Raw genomic sequence first — 17722 nt, forward strand, 5'->3', positions numbered from 1 at the left:
ACAGTTGAAAACCATGTTGTTCAAGGGTCAACTATATTTATGAGGCAGGGTTAGAATGTGGGACTATCTCTTGTACGACCTATCACCTTCAGTCAACACTTCACTACAATAGGAGATTTTACCTGGTAGGTTTACCCGAAATTCATTCCCAAGAGATATGCTCTTGCTTGTGCAGTGTTGCCCTGGTCTTCCGCTAACTTGAGCCCTCCACATAGAGCTCAGATGGCTGGAGCTCTATCCACACTCTCTCATGCTCTATTTCCCCTTGATGGAGACTTATTAAGAAAAGGAAGTTTGGCAATTCACAGCTTAACATGTGGCCAGGCACCCAGAGAATCTAGGCAGCGTGAAATAAAAGGAGGTCACACCACAGGAAAACTCCGGTGAGAACTTGTGGTGCTGCTGCCATAGGAAACTGGTAGCTGCCTCTTCTGGAATGTTGATGCTGCCAGAGAGGGTACCAACCATCTCTGTCTTACACATTTACGTTATTTCCAGGTCTTGGCTCTTGTGAATAATGCCACAAAAAACATGGAGGTGTAGCTATCTCTTTGAAATAATTATTTCTTTTATTTACTAGTTTAAATAAACCTAGAAGTGGAATTTCTGGATCACGTGGTGGTTCTATGATTTTTTGAGGCACCTCCATATCCTCCACTCCTACCGATTTCCATTCTCACCAACGCTGCACAAGGGTTTCCTTTTCCTCACTGGTTGGCAGCACCTGTTATCTCTTATCTTTGTTTTTATAATATTCTATCAGGTATGAGGCACTATCTCATTGTAGTTTATTTGCATTTCCTTGCTGATTAGTGATGTTAAGCACCTCTTCATGTGTTTGTTGGCCATTTGTATGTGTTTCGTTTTGTTTTTGGAAAAATATCTAGTTAGGTCCTTTGCCCATTTTAATCAGATTACATGTATCCCCTGCTTTCCAAAAGTTTGTATTATGCCCCTTGGCTTTTACAAAAGATTTACATTTCATTATTGGTCTGTTTGGATTTTCTGCTTCATGATTCAGTCTTGATAAGTTGTGTGTTCCTAGGAATATATTCATTTCTTCTAGGTTGTCCAATTTGTTGATTATTACCCACAATACTGTTTTTAGCCTTTGTATTTCTGTCCTGTCAATTGTAATGTCTATTTGTAACTTTATTGGAGACCTTTCTATTTTGTTCTCAGTAAGCCTAGCTAAAGATTTGTCAATTTTGCCTTCTCAAAGAATCAACTCTTCTAGTTTCATTCATATTTCCTATTGTTTTCCTATTCTCTATTTCATTTATTTTGCTCTAATCTCTGTTAGTTCCTTTCTTCAGCTAACTTTGGGCTTCGTTCATTCTTATTTTTCTAGTTCTTTGATATATATTGTTTGAGATCTTTTTTTTTCTTAAAGTAGGGATATATAGCTATAACCTTTCCTCTTAGAGCAGCTTTGGTTTGTTATAGTTTGATGTACTATATTTTCATTTTCAGTTGTCTCAGGATCTTTTTCTGATTTTCCTTTTCATTTCCTTTTTGACCCATTGGTTCTTCAGGTTTTCCATGTTTTGTGAGTTTTATTCATTTTTTACTCCAATTTTACTCCTGTTACTGATTTCTAATTTCATGCCATTGTGTTTGGAAAAGATACATGATATGGTTTCTGTCTTCTTGAATTTTTGAGACATGCATTGTGGCCTTTCATATGACCTATCCTGGGCAATGTTCTGTGTGCACCAGAAAAAATGTGTATTCAGCTGCTGTTCAATGGAATGTTCTGTATAAGTAGGCTAGGCCTATTCATCTGTAGTGTTGTTCAAATCTGCTGTTCCTTTATTGATTTTCTGTCTGGTGATTTTCCCATTGTTGTGAATTCAGTATTAAAGTCCTCAACTATTATTGTTATTCATTTATTCTTTCAGTTCTGTTAGTATTTACTTTACAAATTTAGATGCTCCAATGTTAGGTGCATAAATATTTACAACCATGATATCTTCTTGATGGATTCACCCTTTTATTGTTATATGACAACACAGTTGTCTCTTGTGACCAATTTTAGCCTACCTACACTGCTCTCTCTGATTACCATTTGTTTGCAATGTCTTTTCCCAACTATTCACTTTGAGCCTATGTGTATTCTCAAGGCTAAAGGGAATCTCTTATAGGCAGTAATATCATTGTATATTGTTTTAAATTCATTCAGGTATTCTATTTCTTGATTACAGAATTTAATACATATATATTTAAAGTAATTATGGATGGGTAAGGCCTTGCTATTGCCATTTTGTTAATTATTTATTTACTGTTTTGCAGTTCCTTACTTCCCTTCTTTCTGTCTTCCTTGTTGACTTCTTGGGGTGGTATACTTTGATCCCTTTATCTTAACCTTTTTTATATCTACTACAGTTTTTTCCTTTGTGATTACCATGAGATTTTCATAAAACATCCTTATTATTTCCTATTTTAAGCTGATAACAACCTATCTTTAATAGCATACAGAACTCTACACTTTTACTTCTCTTTCCACTCACATTTTAGGTTATTGATATTATAATTTATATCTCTTTTATATTGTATATATAATAATGTTACTGTAGTTAATAATAGTCAAAATAATATAATACTCAAGTAATAAGCAGAAAAATTATCTGAGAAACTTTTTAGTCTAAGCTTCTCTTTATGTGATTACATGAATGAATGTATATATGCAATAAGGCCTCATTTCTCCTAATGTTATCCTGTCCATCTCCCATTTCTACCCCCCACCCCTAACAAATGACTTTGGATCAGGCTTGATAGCAATTCTAAGACTCACTCCAGCTGACAGACTAATATGCAACTTTAGGAAACATTTTCTTCAAAATACAATGCAAAGTTATCAAAAAGACAATGGGTAAATCTCAAGAGAATGAGTCATTTCTCCTAAGTTCATGAATCTCCACTGCCTTTGTACATAAATATCATTACCATGAACTGAGTGCTTTATTGTGACACAGTAATGTTTTACATATATAAATGCTTTACATATATTATTTCACTCATGAATAAGGAAACTGAAATTCCTATTGGGCTTCAATAACTTTCTCTGAGTCAAAAAAATAATAAATTGACAAAGAATTTAAACCCTACTCTTTTTGGTTCTAAAACCTATGCTCTTAATCATTACACTCTATAAAAAAAATAAAAAAAATCATTACACTCTATAATATAATCTGAACTAGTAGATTGAACATCGAAGACAAAATACAAATTTACTCTTGGTTCAAAACAGAACAAAAAAACACATTGATAATGAACTTCTTTCAGTGTTCTAAGATGAGATGCTGCTGCTGCTGCTGCAATCCCTAGATACTGCTTCAAGCCTATAGTGGTCATTGCTTCTCCCAAGGAAACTAGGAAGAAATGAAAAGAAAGCTTTTCTTCAATCAGTATGTCACTATTCAAATAAAGGGCTCAAAAGATGTCATCTCTTTGGCTCTAATACCCTTGTGTCCCATCGCCCCCTTTTAGTAACCTGCTCTTATTTCTTCCTATTAACTTTGGCTTCAGTATAGCACTTTCTTTATTAAGCAAATTCTGTCCTGGTATTTTTATATTGATTTTAATGGTGATTTATTTAGAAATATGTATTATTAGCGTGTGTAAACAAATTTAATCTGCAACGACACCTTAGAGTGGCTTTAAGGAAGTGGCATAAGGAGATTATAATTAGTTTTTTATTTCAGAAATGTGCTGTGCTTAAGATCTGTATAATGTTAGGGACGCCTGGGTGGCTCAGTGGTTGAGCTTCTGCCTTTGGCTCTTGGCATGATCCCTGAGTCCAGGGATGCAGTTCTACATTGGGCTCCCCGCAAGGGAGCCTGCTTCTCCCTCTGCCTATGTCTCTGCCTCTCTCTCTCTCTCTCTCTGTGTGTCTCCCATGAATAATTTTTTTTTTAAAAAGATATGTATGTTATTACAAGAGAAGACCTAGTATCCTTGCATGTATAAGGTCTAAAACATTGCAAGCTCAATTACTTATACCAGGGATTGGTAAACTATGGTCCATGGGTCAAATCTGGCCAGCCTCCTGTTTTTGCAAATAGTTTTATTGCAACACAGTCACAGTTTGTTTATATCTTATCTATGGCTCTCTTGTGTGACAGCAGTACTGAGTGAGTAGTTGCAACACAAAACCTAACATTTTACTAACTGTTACTTAGTGAAAGTTTGCCAACCCCTGGGATAAACTAGCAGTAGACCTGAATTTCCATATTTTCATTCTCAATGTTACTTTCCTCACTATCCAGGAAAGCCAACAGTTCTTATGTTGGAATTTTGTAATGGAATTTTGTAATTTTTTTTTTTTACTTTGGGTACCAAGTTCCCTGTTGGTTAAATCACTACTAATTGCTGACCTGATATAGTTGATTGGGTTACAATGCCCTTGACATAAATGAATTTTCCTTTGGATCAAGTACAGAACAAAGCAGGTATTCTTAATCACAGTAGAAACAGTGATTCAGGAACCCATGCTTTTTCATCTTGTGGCTCAGCCATTTTCAGCATATCTTTTTCAAGGTGGCAAAAGAAGAGAAAAATCTTAGAGGATAGTGCCTGGAACGTATCTGAAGAGTTGGTAATCACTTTTACTCAGATTTCATTGGTCAAAATTTAGTCCTATGCCCCAATCAACTGTGTAAGGGAGGCTGGAAAATATAGACTCATTGTGTCCTGGAGAAAGAGGAAATAGGTTTGGTGAAGAGCCAACCAGTTTCTGACACAGAGACCTTCAACATATAGAATTCATAGGGCTTCATATTTAATAAGATGTCGTGGGGTAAAAGGAAGAAATAAAAAATATCTTCTAAACTTTTAATATGGAAAAACATTTAGATGGTTATAAATCTATGAGAGTTTGGAAATAGGAGAAACAAGATTGAGGAGGGAGGAAATAGTGAACAAAACCGTGAATTCCATTTTAACATATGATTTTTAAAATATTTTAGGACTTCAAGGTCTAGCACACATTTGGAAATACAGGAGACATATTCAGTCTAAAGAGACAGTAAGTGGTAGTAAGGTCATTAGATCAATGTGGGACAGAACTTAAATAGAAAAAGAAAGTTATAAACAAAAAAGCATTGTGTGTGATATAATATCTGCCTTAGTGCTGTTTTCTCGGTTAAGTCTCATAATAATACTATATGACATGTATTATTCTTCTCATTAAATCCTCCAAAAATATATATTATTTCCAAATACAGAATGGAAAAATGAAGTAGCATAGAGATTATCTAACTTGTTATAGGAACCTTTATATGTCATGCTTTTTAGCACCTCACAGTATCTCCCTTTGCTCTTTTTGAAGAATAATTAGAAATACCAATATGACTCACTCAGCTATCAGAGCTGATGCCATGGAATTAAATAGACAGCTATTATTTTACCAAAATTAGGAAAACGCTATAAGCATTCTTTTAGCGATCCAGCATAGAAGCACAACTGAATAATTGCTATTGTAAAATACTTACTTTTTGAAAATTTGCCACAGACTAATAATCATAGAATTTTAAAAACACTTAAAAACTAGCCCATATATAACTTATGAGTATTAAAGATTTTGAATGGCATTAGTTACACTGTATCAAGTGAGCATGTCATAATCATAGGCATTTATTTCTCTAGATAAATGAAAAGACTACTGAAAATAAACTTACACTTTACAAAGGAATTTTATATCTTTTTTATCTCTATTTTCCTAATTTTAAACTATGAATATGTATTAAAGAGAAAAAATCAATATATATACTATTTCTGTATACTTTATAATAACAATTATACAATTGTGTGTCTTCTTTCTGTCTCTCCTCTCTTCCCTCAAATGTATGCAAAAGGCAAATACATCAATAGTAAATATATGAAAATCTAACAATCTCCAAGGAAGTCAAAAGGAATATTTAATTTCTCTTTTATATTTCACATTTTCTGAATTCTTATAAGAATATGAATCACTGATATAATGTTAAAACTCTTATTTTGAAATAAGAAATTCAGAAATTGTTTTAACAAAATAAACAGAAATATAATTAAATACATGAAAGTAGGCAATGAAACTAATCAAAGTACACAGTGTCTTAATAAAAGTCAGCAGCTGGGGCAGATATTACTACACTAAGATTGCCAGAGAAACTGAAAATTGCTTTAGGATTGCCATCCTTGGGATATTAAACAATATAAATAATGCCTTTGCATTATTTCCTGCAATAAATGAAATAAGTTTTAATTGTTCTTTGGACATCTGGATATATAAGGAACCTTTGGGGGTGCCAAGTTAACTTGATTTACGTTATGAACAACAAAAGAAACACTTTAATTATTCTCTACATTTCAGAAGCTTTATATACAAATCCATCCAGTTACATGGAGTATTTCTTCTTTCATAGTATTATTTCAAAGTCCTTTAACTAAGCGTATTAGCCATAATTCAAAATGACCACGGATATAACGTGGCATTGGTTCATTTTGTCACTCTTCAGGGAACTTGAAAGACTAAATTCTTTTTCATAATTGCAACTTTTGTTTTAGCATCTTGAAATTGTTCACAAGCTTTTTGAAAGGTGATCATGTCAGTAACAAATTTTTCTTCACAGTGTTTTTTATATGTTTCTTGAGCCCTAAAAAGAAAAAAAGGAAAGTAATAGGGTGAGATACTTTTAAAATGACTAAAAGTGGAACAATTACTCAGATAGTTTTAACAATTACCATTAGTTAAATAGATGCTTTTAAAACAGACATACAATTGAGAAAAAATTAGAATTCCACCTATGGCAAAAATTTTATTATATCAATAATGTCCATAATGTTTTCAATGATATTCCAATTGGGCTAATACTTCTAAGATTTCTATTGGCTGTAACAGAATTCTCATAAACCCTGCTTGAGAGTCCCAAAGAGGCCTCAAAGCTAGGCTATGCTAAAATGTTTCAGAATTTTGGGGGACACTTGGGTGGCTCAGTTGGTTAGATGCCTGCCATTGACTCAGCTCATGATCCCAGAGGGCCTAGAATCCAGCCCTGCACTGGGTCTCCCTGTTCAGCAGGGAGCCTGCTTCTCTCTCTCCGTCTGTTCCTCCTCCAGCTTGTTTTCTCTCTCCCTTTCTTTTAAATAAATAAAATCTTAAAAAAAAAAAAAAAAAGATTTGCAGAACTTAAGTCTCACAAAATTCAAGTTTCTTCTAGGATTCTGTTATGGATTGAACTGTGTGCCTACCTCCAACCCCCAAGTTCATGTTGAAGTCCTAAACTCCAGTATCTTAGAATGTTACTATATTTGGAGATAGGGTCTTTCAGAGGTAATTAAGCTTCAATGATATTGTACAGATGGGCCCTAATCCGTTGTTAGTGGTGTCCTTATAAGAAGATGAAGAGATACTAAGGATATGAACGCACAGAATAAAGGCCGTGTGAGGACAGAGTGAGAAGGCAGCAAGGGAAAACCCCAAACCTGAGAAGCCAAATCTGACTTACCTTGATCTTGGACTTCTAGCCTCCAAAATCAGAAGAAAATAAATTTATGTTGTTTAAACCACCCAATCTGTGGTATTGTGTTATGGACCCCCCACACACTAAATGAACTTTAAATTAGAGAAAGGTGAACCAGGTTACCCTGTCAAATCTAGAAAACGTCATGGGCCTTATAAGACTTCAATCATTATTCATCTGCATTCATTTAACAGGTATGTATTAAAATGCCCTAGATGCTGGAACCATGAAGATAATTATGGCATAACTATGAGAGGCTTATAGAAAGTAAAGAAAAATAATGAATATATAAATAAAATATTATAGTGCCATAATGAAAACACTATCTAACAACATGAGAAGGGCATAATAAAAAAAAGTTAGTAAATAACACCTGAAGAAGAGGGTAAGGAAAGACAAGAAAGGTTTCAGATTTGAAATAATCCTTGCACTTAGTCTTGAAAGATACATATTTTTCAGGCAGAAAGTGGAGGGGAAGAACATTTTGTTTATGTATGTTTGTTTAAATCGCATGAACAGCTAAAATAAAGGCAAAAGGCAAAGATGACAGCATGGCTTGGCATGCTCTGAAAAGTGACAACACCCTAATTTCTGGGACAGTAGAACAGATAACCCTGGAGAAACAGACTGACAGCAGAGCACAGAACCCCTGATTTATATTCACATATACTCAGAAATCTGGACTTGAGGAACAGAAGAAAGGCCAAAATCTTAGAAGTCTGCAATTTATTAACTATGTGATTTTGGACAAGTTATTTCAGCTCTTTTTACATCATTTTCTTCATTTTTAATAGGGAGATAATCCAACTCCTGGGGTTTAGTAAAAGATTAAATGAGTTAATACATTTAAAATCCTTAGAATAATGCCTGACATTTAATAATTCTGCTTATTGGATGAATAATAGTGGTATTCATCAGGATAGAAAATAGAGGAAGAGCATCCAGATGAAGGGAAATACTGTAAATCTTTTTAAGTAATATTGTTTTTAAGGAGCCTGGCTGTCCATGTGGTAATGCCCAGGGAGTTGACTAAAGAGAAGCAATGGCTTATGGTTAAGAGAAAAGGTAGTAAAGCCATTCTGCCTAGGGATGAGATGCAGATCTGCGACTTACTGGTTGGGACGATCAACTTGTGATTTGGGACAAGTTATTTAAACTCTGTCTAAATTATTTTCTTCATCTTTAAAAAGGGACAATCTAACTCATAGGGTTTAGTGAGGACTAATGAGCTCATATATTTAAAATCCTTAGAGGAATGCTGGGCGTTTAATGGTCACTCCATGAAAATTAGCTATAACTATTTTGAGTCTGAATCTCTGGAGAGTAGCCATGTCTGGACATGTAGCAAAACAGAAATCATGGCAAAAGGGACTTTGCACATGTAATTAATAATATTAATTAAGTCTAAGTACTAACTAATAGTATTAATTAAGTCTATACATTCCTAAGAAATGTATGAAAATAGTCCTATAGATAACAATTATAAACTGTGGACAAAATATAAAACAAAAACAAAAACCACATAACAAGAAACCAAACTATTAAAAAGTTTGGGGAGTGAGAAACAATTATCTATTATATAGACTAGGATCAAACAATTGGAAAACAAAATTAAGAAAAAATTCTATTTACAATAGCAATAAAAAAACAAAAACAAAGATGTAAGTTTAACAAAAGCTATACAAGGCTTATGAATGAAAATAATAAAATATTGCTGAAAAATTAAAGAAGATTTAAATATAGAAAGCTCTACCATTTCATGGACTGGGGGACAATATCAACAAGATTTCAATTCTTCTCAAACTCACCTATATAGTCAATGTAATTCCAAATAATGTGCCAAGAGTATTTTTGGTAGAAATTAACATTTAAATTTGTTTTAAACATATAGATTAAATTTAGATTGATTTATTTTAAATGTATTAAATTTAGGTATTTTGAATTTATTAACATTTGAATTCTATGGCAATGCAAAGGTCCTACGCTAACCAAAGCAATCCTGGGGAAAGAAGAACAAAGTTAGAGTTTGTGTTTTCCTTTTACTGTGTAACACATTACCGTAAATTGGCTTACAACAACAACCACTTTATTATCTCATAGTTTTCATGGATCAAGAGTCTAGTCACATTACGGATCAGCTGGGTTACCTCTTTGGTTCTCACAAGGATGAAATCAAGGTGTCAGCCAAGGCTGTGGTTCCTTTTTTATCTATTTTTTTAAGTATTTATTTACTCACTTTAGAGAGAAAGAGAGAGAATGCAGAGGGAGGAGCAGAAAGAAACTTTAGTGGGCTCCTCAGTGAGCTGGGAGCCTAATTCGGGGTTCAATCTCGGGACCTAGAAATCATGACCTGACCCAAAACCAAGAATTGGTCACTCAATGCACTGTGCCACCCAATGGCCCCAGGGCTGTGATTCTCACCTGGGACACAAGGTCCTCTTTCCCAGATTGTTGGTTGTTGTCAGAATTCATCTCATTCTCACTCTTTCCACATAGCCCCCTCCATCCTCAAGTCAACAACGTCATATCAAATCCTCCTCCTACTCTGAATCTCTCTGACTTTTTCTGTAGCTGCATATACAGGCTCCTGTGATGCATTGGGCCCATCTGATAATCCAGGATAATTTATCTATTTTAAGATGAATGAAGTAGTACCCTTAATTACATGTGCAGAGTTCTGTTACCACGTATGTACTTTTGTGGGTAGGAGGAAAAAGAGTAAGCAACTAAGGAAGCAGCTAAAATTGAAGGCCGCACAATCATAAAATTACAAATTAGTAATCTCTTTTAGCCATTTTAACTTGAGTGCAAGACATAAAGATAGCTGGGTTATTCCAAGGTGAGAGAACACACTAGAAATGAAAAGAAGCCTGTAAGGAAGTTTATTTGAGGGCTGAGTATCACAATACAGTTGAATAATTCATGTGGGGAAAATAAAAGAAGAAAATAATTGAAAAGATAGAAGATTTTATCCATAAGTAAGTATACAAGGATTTAAGACTTAAGAGGTAGGGCAGTTCCAAGTGACGAGGAGGCTTTTACATGTCTATGAGAATGAGTTTAAAGGTTGTGGAGATCCAAAAATACTAGGCAGTCGGAACGGCTGTTCTTACGAATTTGGAGGTTCACTGTGATTACAGCTGAAGTTGGATGGAGAAAAGCTTTATAAATCAGAATATAAACACCACAGTGAATGAAGAGAGTAGTCTAGGAGGTAAACTGATGACCAAACTACCGGCAAGTAGAAAGTGAGGTAATTAGATAATGTACTTTATGTACCGGATCATCCAGGCTAATTGATACTCACTCTACTGCAAAATGGACACCCTGCCCTCTGCCCTGAGAAGTTCCATCACTTTTTCAGAGTATAAACAAGATACATTTTGGAAAATTCATGACTGGTTTTTACCTGATATATAATTTTTTTTTTCACTTCAAAGTCTCTTTTTTATTCAATCGTTAATACCCTTGTGGGTGGTTTATCTACTTCCTAAACTAGAGCTTTATGGTTCCCCTTTCTTTTATTACTCTTCCTCATTCCACATTAGGATCAGGAACTACATTCTCATTAACGATTTCACCAGCTATTGAGATTCAGCAGAATGCTTTTAGGTCAAGTGTTTGATACATTAATGAAGAATCAACAGGGAGAGAAAGAACTGAAAAACTGCTGAGGTCTCTAGACAGACTTTACTTTTTTGACTCACAGCTCTTTTCTGCATGTTGATACAAAATCTTTATTTGAGATCATTTATAATAAAACTCAGTAATGCCTTTTAGGACATATTACCTACATAGCCAGAACATTGCTTTATTCCTGTGTGTTTTCAAGGATATGGATAATATCTTTGCAGCAGCTTGCAAGAGAAGATAATTCGGTTAAGATACATTAGGAAGCTCATTTGACTCTGTATCCTCTACAAATTAATGATGGCCAGACATTCAATTTGCTGTGATAAAACTAAGCTGATGGAATTTCTCTAACATTGATTTGCACTAGATTTGTATTTTGATATATTAGACTAGCTTTCCTTCTCTTTTTCAAAATATATTTTTATTAAATTATAGAAAAATTATTTCCAAAAATCACACACCCACATATACACACAGAGTATACATTAAGGAAAATGTTTTTCAATTTTGGAGGAGAAAAATATAAAATATTTTTCATACCTAGAAAGATATTATATAAAGAGCCTCATTACTAGTTTAAAAATTGCTTGTTAACTAGGAAAAGGTAAATGCTTTCTTTTTATTATTTTATACTCTCTTCTAATCAAAGCTATTTTTTCATTATAGCTTTTAAAAATGTAAATGATTTATTTATTTTGTAACTCAAAATTGTATTTTTTAATCCCTTTCACCTATTTCACCTCTCACCTTACCCAGTTCCCCTCTGGCAATACAGAGATGAAAAGTACAGCATCAGGAGTATCGTTAATACTATTGTAATAGTGTTGTATCGTGACAAATAGTAACTACACTTAAGGTGGTGAGCACTGGTGATGTACAGAACTGTCAAATCATTATGTTGTATACCTGAAACTAATAAAATATTATATGTAAACTATACTTCAACAATAATTTTTTTAGGGATGCCTGGGTGGCTCAGCGGTTGAGCGTCTGCCTTTGGCTCAGGGCATGATCCCAGGATCCGGGATCGAGTCCCACATCAGGCTCCCTGCATGGAGCCTGCTTCTCCTTCTGCCTGTGTCTCTGCCTCTCTCTCTGTGTCTCTCATGAATAAATAAATAAAATCTTAAAAAAAAACCAATACTTTTTTTAAATGTAGATGAAAAAGGCAGCAATATGGACCTCTAAGTATTTCTGCACAAGCCTTGAACACATGTATTTACATTGTTTAGATGGTCAAAATGTCATCAGGATAAAGCTGTGACTGATAAGCTTCAATATAATATCAGAAAACTTTGTGTGAAAGACTTTGAAAGAGTAAGAAGCAATTACTGGGAATCTTGCCTAGTGCACCCTTCAGAGTTATCTGTGTCTTTTAATCTCTTTGATCTATTCTACAACTCCAGAAGTTGAAGAAAACTATGAGCAATACAAATGATTCTTGTCTACAAGACTGTAAGTAAATTTTGTCCAATGGAATTGTAACTGATTATTATTGGTGGATAATGACTACATTTATTCTGGCATTCCTGATTGTCTTTATATGTACATGCTCTTAGAATTGTCATTTGAACCGGTTGCAACATCTTACTGGTTCCTTAATGAATTAAATAAACCCTTTGATGTGTTCATTTATGTTTGTATGAGTTATGGTTTAATGTTCTAAAACATATTCTTTGTAAAGAAGTTGTAGTTTATATACAATGGCATATTATTTAGACATAAAGAGAAGGAAATCTCACTATTTGCAACAACATGGATGGACCTTGAGGCCGCTATATCTAAACAAACCAAGCTCACCGATACAGAGAACAGGTTGGTGTTTGCCTGAAGTAGGGGGTAAGGAGTAAATAAAATGGGTTAGGAAGGTCAAAAGGTACAAAGTTCCAGTTACAGAATAAGAAAGTCATATGATGTAATATATAGCATGGTTACTAGAGTTAATAGCATTGTACTGCATATTAAAATTTGCTGAAAGAGCAAAAATTCTCATCACAAGGAAAACAATTGTAATTATGCTTGGTGACAAATGTTAACCAGACTTACTGTAATCATTTTGTTATCTATACACTATTAAAACATTATGTTGTATACCCGAAACTAATATAATGTTATATGTCAATTATACTCTCCATTAAAAAATCCTTTGACAACTAATAGAGTTTAAATTAAATATAGTTTAATATATTTTAAGTCAATACTAATTTTCAGAGCCTTTGCACTTTTAGTCTAAGATTTAAAAATCATCATGAAACAATTTTTAAAAATGTTGCATTTGTTTGAGATAGCTTGGTCCCAAGTGTATTCTGAGGATTAGTGTTCTTAGATGTTTCTTGAAATGAAATTTCTGTGGTAAGATGCATGTTTAAAGAATGTTTTATTTTTTTAGTAAGATTCCTAATGGTCTTTGCCATGTGACTGTCTACTGAGATTTATAGTTCCTTTCTAAGCCTACTTAGTGTTTCTTAAGCAATTGTACTTTCAACTATTCTTTATAAATCTCCACTATGAGTAAAGCAATAGTAATGACCCCCTTCCTCTCCTATGTTACCTATTCTGAACTCTCCAGTTTTGCTCACCCATTCTGCCAATAATGATTTACCGTCAGCCCTCTGTTTTTCCAAATTCAAAATGACAACTATAATTTTCCTATTTCTGTTTTTTGTGATAATTCAAATATATGCTTATATTTGCCACTGGACTGTGAGTTCTTAGAGGATCAAGAATATGTTATTAATTTTTGTATGGGGATGTTGAGGAGAATTGAAATGAATTAACACTTTGATGTTTAATTATGCCTTCTCTTTGAAGGTGTCCTAGATTGCTCTCATCTATTCATTACCCACCATTTAAGTGGATATTTTAATTTTGTCCCTTGATAGTTCTTGCATTATGTTTGTATTATTATGTAACTCTGGTGGCCTTATTGCCTGATGACTTATCTCCCACCTAGATTTTCAGTTTCTTGAGGCCAAATAATCTTTATGTCCCTGTATCATCTGACATTTTCAATAGCTGAAGGTAAATTACTGTTCGAATGATTTGAACTGAAAGTATTCCTCAGTAGAAATGCCAATAATTACTGAAAGATAGAAAAAAAATGTGTAGAAAAAAATCTACTGTAATGAAATATGGACTTGTTTTAAGATGGATACCTATTCTAATAACTACTGAAGCTATTTTCAAAACTTGGTTAATCATATTTTTAGTGTGTATTTAATAATTCTGGTTATATATCTTTACTACATAAACAGCTAAAAAATATACATTTATCATTTCAATAAATTATTAAGTACATTTATATATGTATTAAGTACACTAATATATATACTGATATTATATCAGTACTGATATATATATATATATTTATATATGTTATATATATATAAAATTTGCCTGCCCCGCAGGCTCTAGTATATAACTTAATTGGACTTACATGCAACTATTACTAATTCAAACACTCTTTTTGTCCTACTTTCCCCAATAATTACTTAACAGATTTCAGAAACTAAGTACTGTACTAGATACTGAAATGGAAAGACAGACCAAATTATCCTATAGAGGACTTCACAAGCTGACCTGATATAGGTCATCTTGGGATAACTGCTACAACTGAGATTTAAATCAAGTGCTATGGGAGAACTACCAAATGAAAAGGATTAATTCAGACTAGAAAAGCAGTTGGGGAAAGGTAAAGAATACAGAGAGCATTTCAGTCGGTTACTAAAGGATAAATAATAAAAGGATGAATTTTATCAGTGGTTGTCCAGTTCATACACTGCAGGATAGAGGCAAATAGGGGACAAACAGAGACACAGTCACACTCAGCCAAGCATCAGCCACTAGCGATGCCTCCCTGGAGAAGTAAGTGCTTGTCCTTCCCCCTCACCAATCTGAAATCTTCCTAATTTGCACAATAACAACAGAGGCTTGTGTTGCATAATAATATGTCAATGGCACTAACTGTGGGCTTGCAGGACCCATTCAGAGTGCATATTTGTTGTTACTGTTGTTGTTTTTTAAGATATTTTATTTATTTATTTATTCATGAGAAAGAGAAAGAGGCAGAGACACAGGCAGAGGGAGAAGCAGGCCCCTCACAGGGACCCCAATGCGGGACTTGAATCCTGGACCCGGGATCACACCCTGAGCCAAAGGCAGATGCTCAAGCACTGAGCCACCCAGGCGTCCCTCAGAGTATGTACTTGAAGAAAAAGGGGAAAGAATTAGTAAGGTCACTGGAAAAAGAAACTACAAATCTGGGTAGGGAATTAGGAATAATTTTGTCTGTCTGGAGCAAAGAGTGCTGTTGTGGAAAAGGGAGCACGCTATAGCAGAAATTTCAGTGAGATGAGTCTAGACAAACTAGAACAAAGCTTGATGCCTGAAATGCCACTCAGATTAGATTTTATTCTGTGGACAACTGCAAGGCATCAATATACTTCAGTAGGAAGTGATGTGATCAGAACCTAATTTTAAAAGACAGTTGAGGCTTGTAGGCTGGAGAACAGATAGGGGTTGACGAAAGGATGTCTTGAGGATGGAGATGGTATTCTCGAGGGGACGGATAAAAGGTGAATTCTTAGAATGATTATGAGCGTCTGTATTAGAATGAGAGAAGTGAGATTGAAAAGGATCAGCCTGAGACTCTTTGTAGAAGTAAAACGAATAAGGAAACATTAGCTGTTGGCCGATGAGAAAGACTGAGTTGTAAAAGACATGGCGGTTTCTAGCACTGGTCAAGGGGCTGACGATGACGACATTTAGGATAAGAACAGCCACTAATTAAGAAGTAGGTTTTCTTGGATGAAGGTGGAGGTGGCATGAGATGGAGTTGCTTTATTGTCTCATCTTTGGTAATTGTTTCTATTTTTCAAAGAGAATGTTATAAACAAAGTACTGTTTATTGGATCTCAATACTTAGTATGCAATATTTACCTATAATTGACTTAAAAGTTTTTATGATATCAAAACTGTACCTACCTGATTTCCTTCATTTGTTTCAATAAATTCTTTTGATGTTTTTCCATTTCTACTCTTTGTTGAACAATCAGACTTTTCTGTTCTAAGACAGCCTGGTTCTTCCTCAATCTGTCCATTTTAATCATTCCTTTGGACAAAAGAGTGCGCTCATTACTTATGTTTTGAATTAACAAACGGTCTTCAGCCTTTTGGTTTTTTTCTGCTAGAAACAGAGCTCTCCTCTCTCTGACTTTTTCTAGATAATCATGTCTGTCCTGCCAACGTTGTTGTAAACCATTCTGAATTGTCTCATTATCTTTTGCAATTTGTTTTTGTGCCGCATTTTTTTTCTTATTTAGGTTTTCTTGAATAATTGAGCTAACTCTTTCTTGGACACCTCGTGCCATGGTGATAGCTGCTAATTTTTTTTTATGGCTTTCTAGCTTCTTTTGTTCTGAGTAATATTTGTCAATATCACAAAGTTTTCGGAGTTTTATACCAGTTCTGTGTGCTATAAAAAACTCTTTTCTTACATTACTTTTCAACAGCATGTCTTTTTTTTTAATTGCTGGTTTTTGATGAGTAGTAGAAAACGGCTGGACACAGGTAGGAAAATAATCATGCTCTTTTCCTTTCAGTAATGCAGCATACTTCAGTGAATCGGAAGTAAGTATGGGTAGTTTGAACACTGATATCCTAAAACTGGCATCCAATTCTTCACCCTCAGTTTCATCTTCAGACTCCTTCTGACCTACATCACATGGAAGACAAATATACTACATGACACAAGGGCTAAGCACAGTTTATTTTCTGCCCTTCTTGTTTTGATAGCTACATTAATAAAGTTGACAGAGTGTCTTATTGACTTTATTAAGAAGAATTTTTCCCAACTGATGTTCCTTTTAAACTTGTGTTTTAATAGTGATTTTGGAGAGGGAAATCACTATTGAAACTGCTTAACACAAAAATGCACCAATACCTGTATTTCCTGCATTCTCTCTCATAATCATTTAACTTGCAATGACTCAATAGCAGTATCTTAACATTTCACTTAGTATTTAATTGCACATACTATTTTTACATATGGTTATTATTATCTCATATTTGCAAAGGACTTTGTAATCCATTTTACTTTATTTGTCTTAACTCTGGTAGGAATTAATAGCTGCTGTCAAATTTTTTTTTTCTTTTTCTTTTATGGGAGACACAAATCCTTCAGCTTCTTTTGCTACTATGTGTGGTGATAAGACTAAGTCCTCTCCAGTAAAGTGTGGGCAGAAGTGATATGTGTCATTTCTGGACCAAGTCTATTAGGAAACAAATATGTCTTCTCTATATTTTCCTTATTCTTCTGACTCACTAGATAGAGACGATGATAAGGCCCTAGAAGATGGTGAATCCACAATGTGGAAGGACCCTGGCTTCCTGAATTACTTTGTGAAAAACTACTCATTCACCAGGATTAATCAGACTTGGGCTCTTATACAAGCCAGAAATAAATGGCAATTATATTTGAGTCAATATATATTTCTGGGTCTATTTGTTATTATAATAACATATAGACCTGACTAATAACTTGAATCACATCATTGTTCATATATTTACTTTCTAACAATCTAGCCATA

At 34.2% G+C, this 17722-nt stretch overlaps 1 protein-coding gene across 3 annotated transcripts in view; it reads right to left on the minus strand.

Moving 5' to 3' along the window:
• Positions 1-6326: 6326 nt before the first annotated feature.
• Positions 6327-17722, minus strand: part of LRRIQ3 (leucine rich repeats and IQ motif containing 3) — a 173588-nt gene continuing 162192 nt past the window's right edge. For all 3 annotated transcript variants that reach the window (XM_077905054.1, XM_077905051.1, XM_077905053.1), the window contains 2 exons: positions 16119-16848; positions 6327-6635 (listed from right to left, as the gene is read on the minus strand). In XM_077905054.1, the coding sequence (XP_077761180.1) occupies positions 6494-6635; positions 16119-16848 (872 nt within the window). In that variant the 3' untranslated portion in view covers positions 6327-6493. The remainder of the gene's footprint in view (positions 6636-16118; positions 16849-17722) is intronic.

The sequence above is a fragment of the Canis aureus genome, chromosome 8 (genome assembly GCF_053574225.1).
Source record: "Canis aureus isolate CA01 chromosome 8, VMU_Caureus_v.1.0, whole genome shotgun sequence".
Classification (NCBI taxonomy): domain Eukaryota; kingdom Metazoa; phylum Chordata; class Mammalia; order Carnivora; family Canidae; genus Canis; species Canis aureus.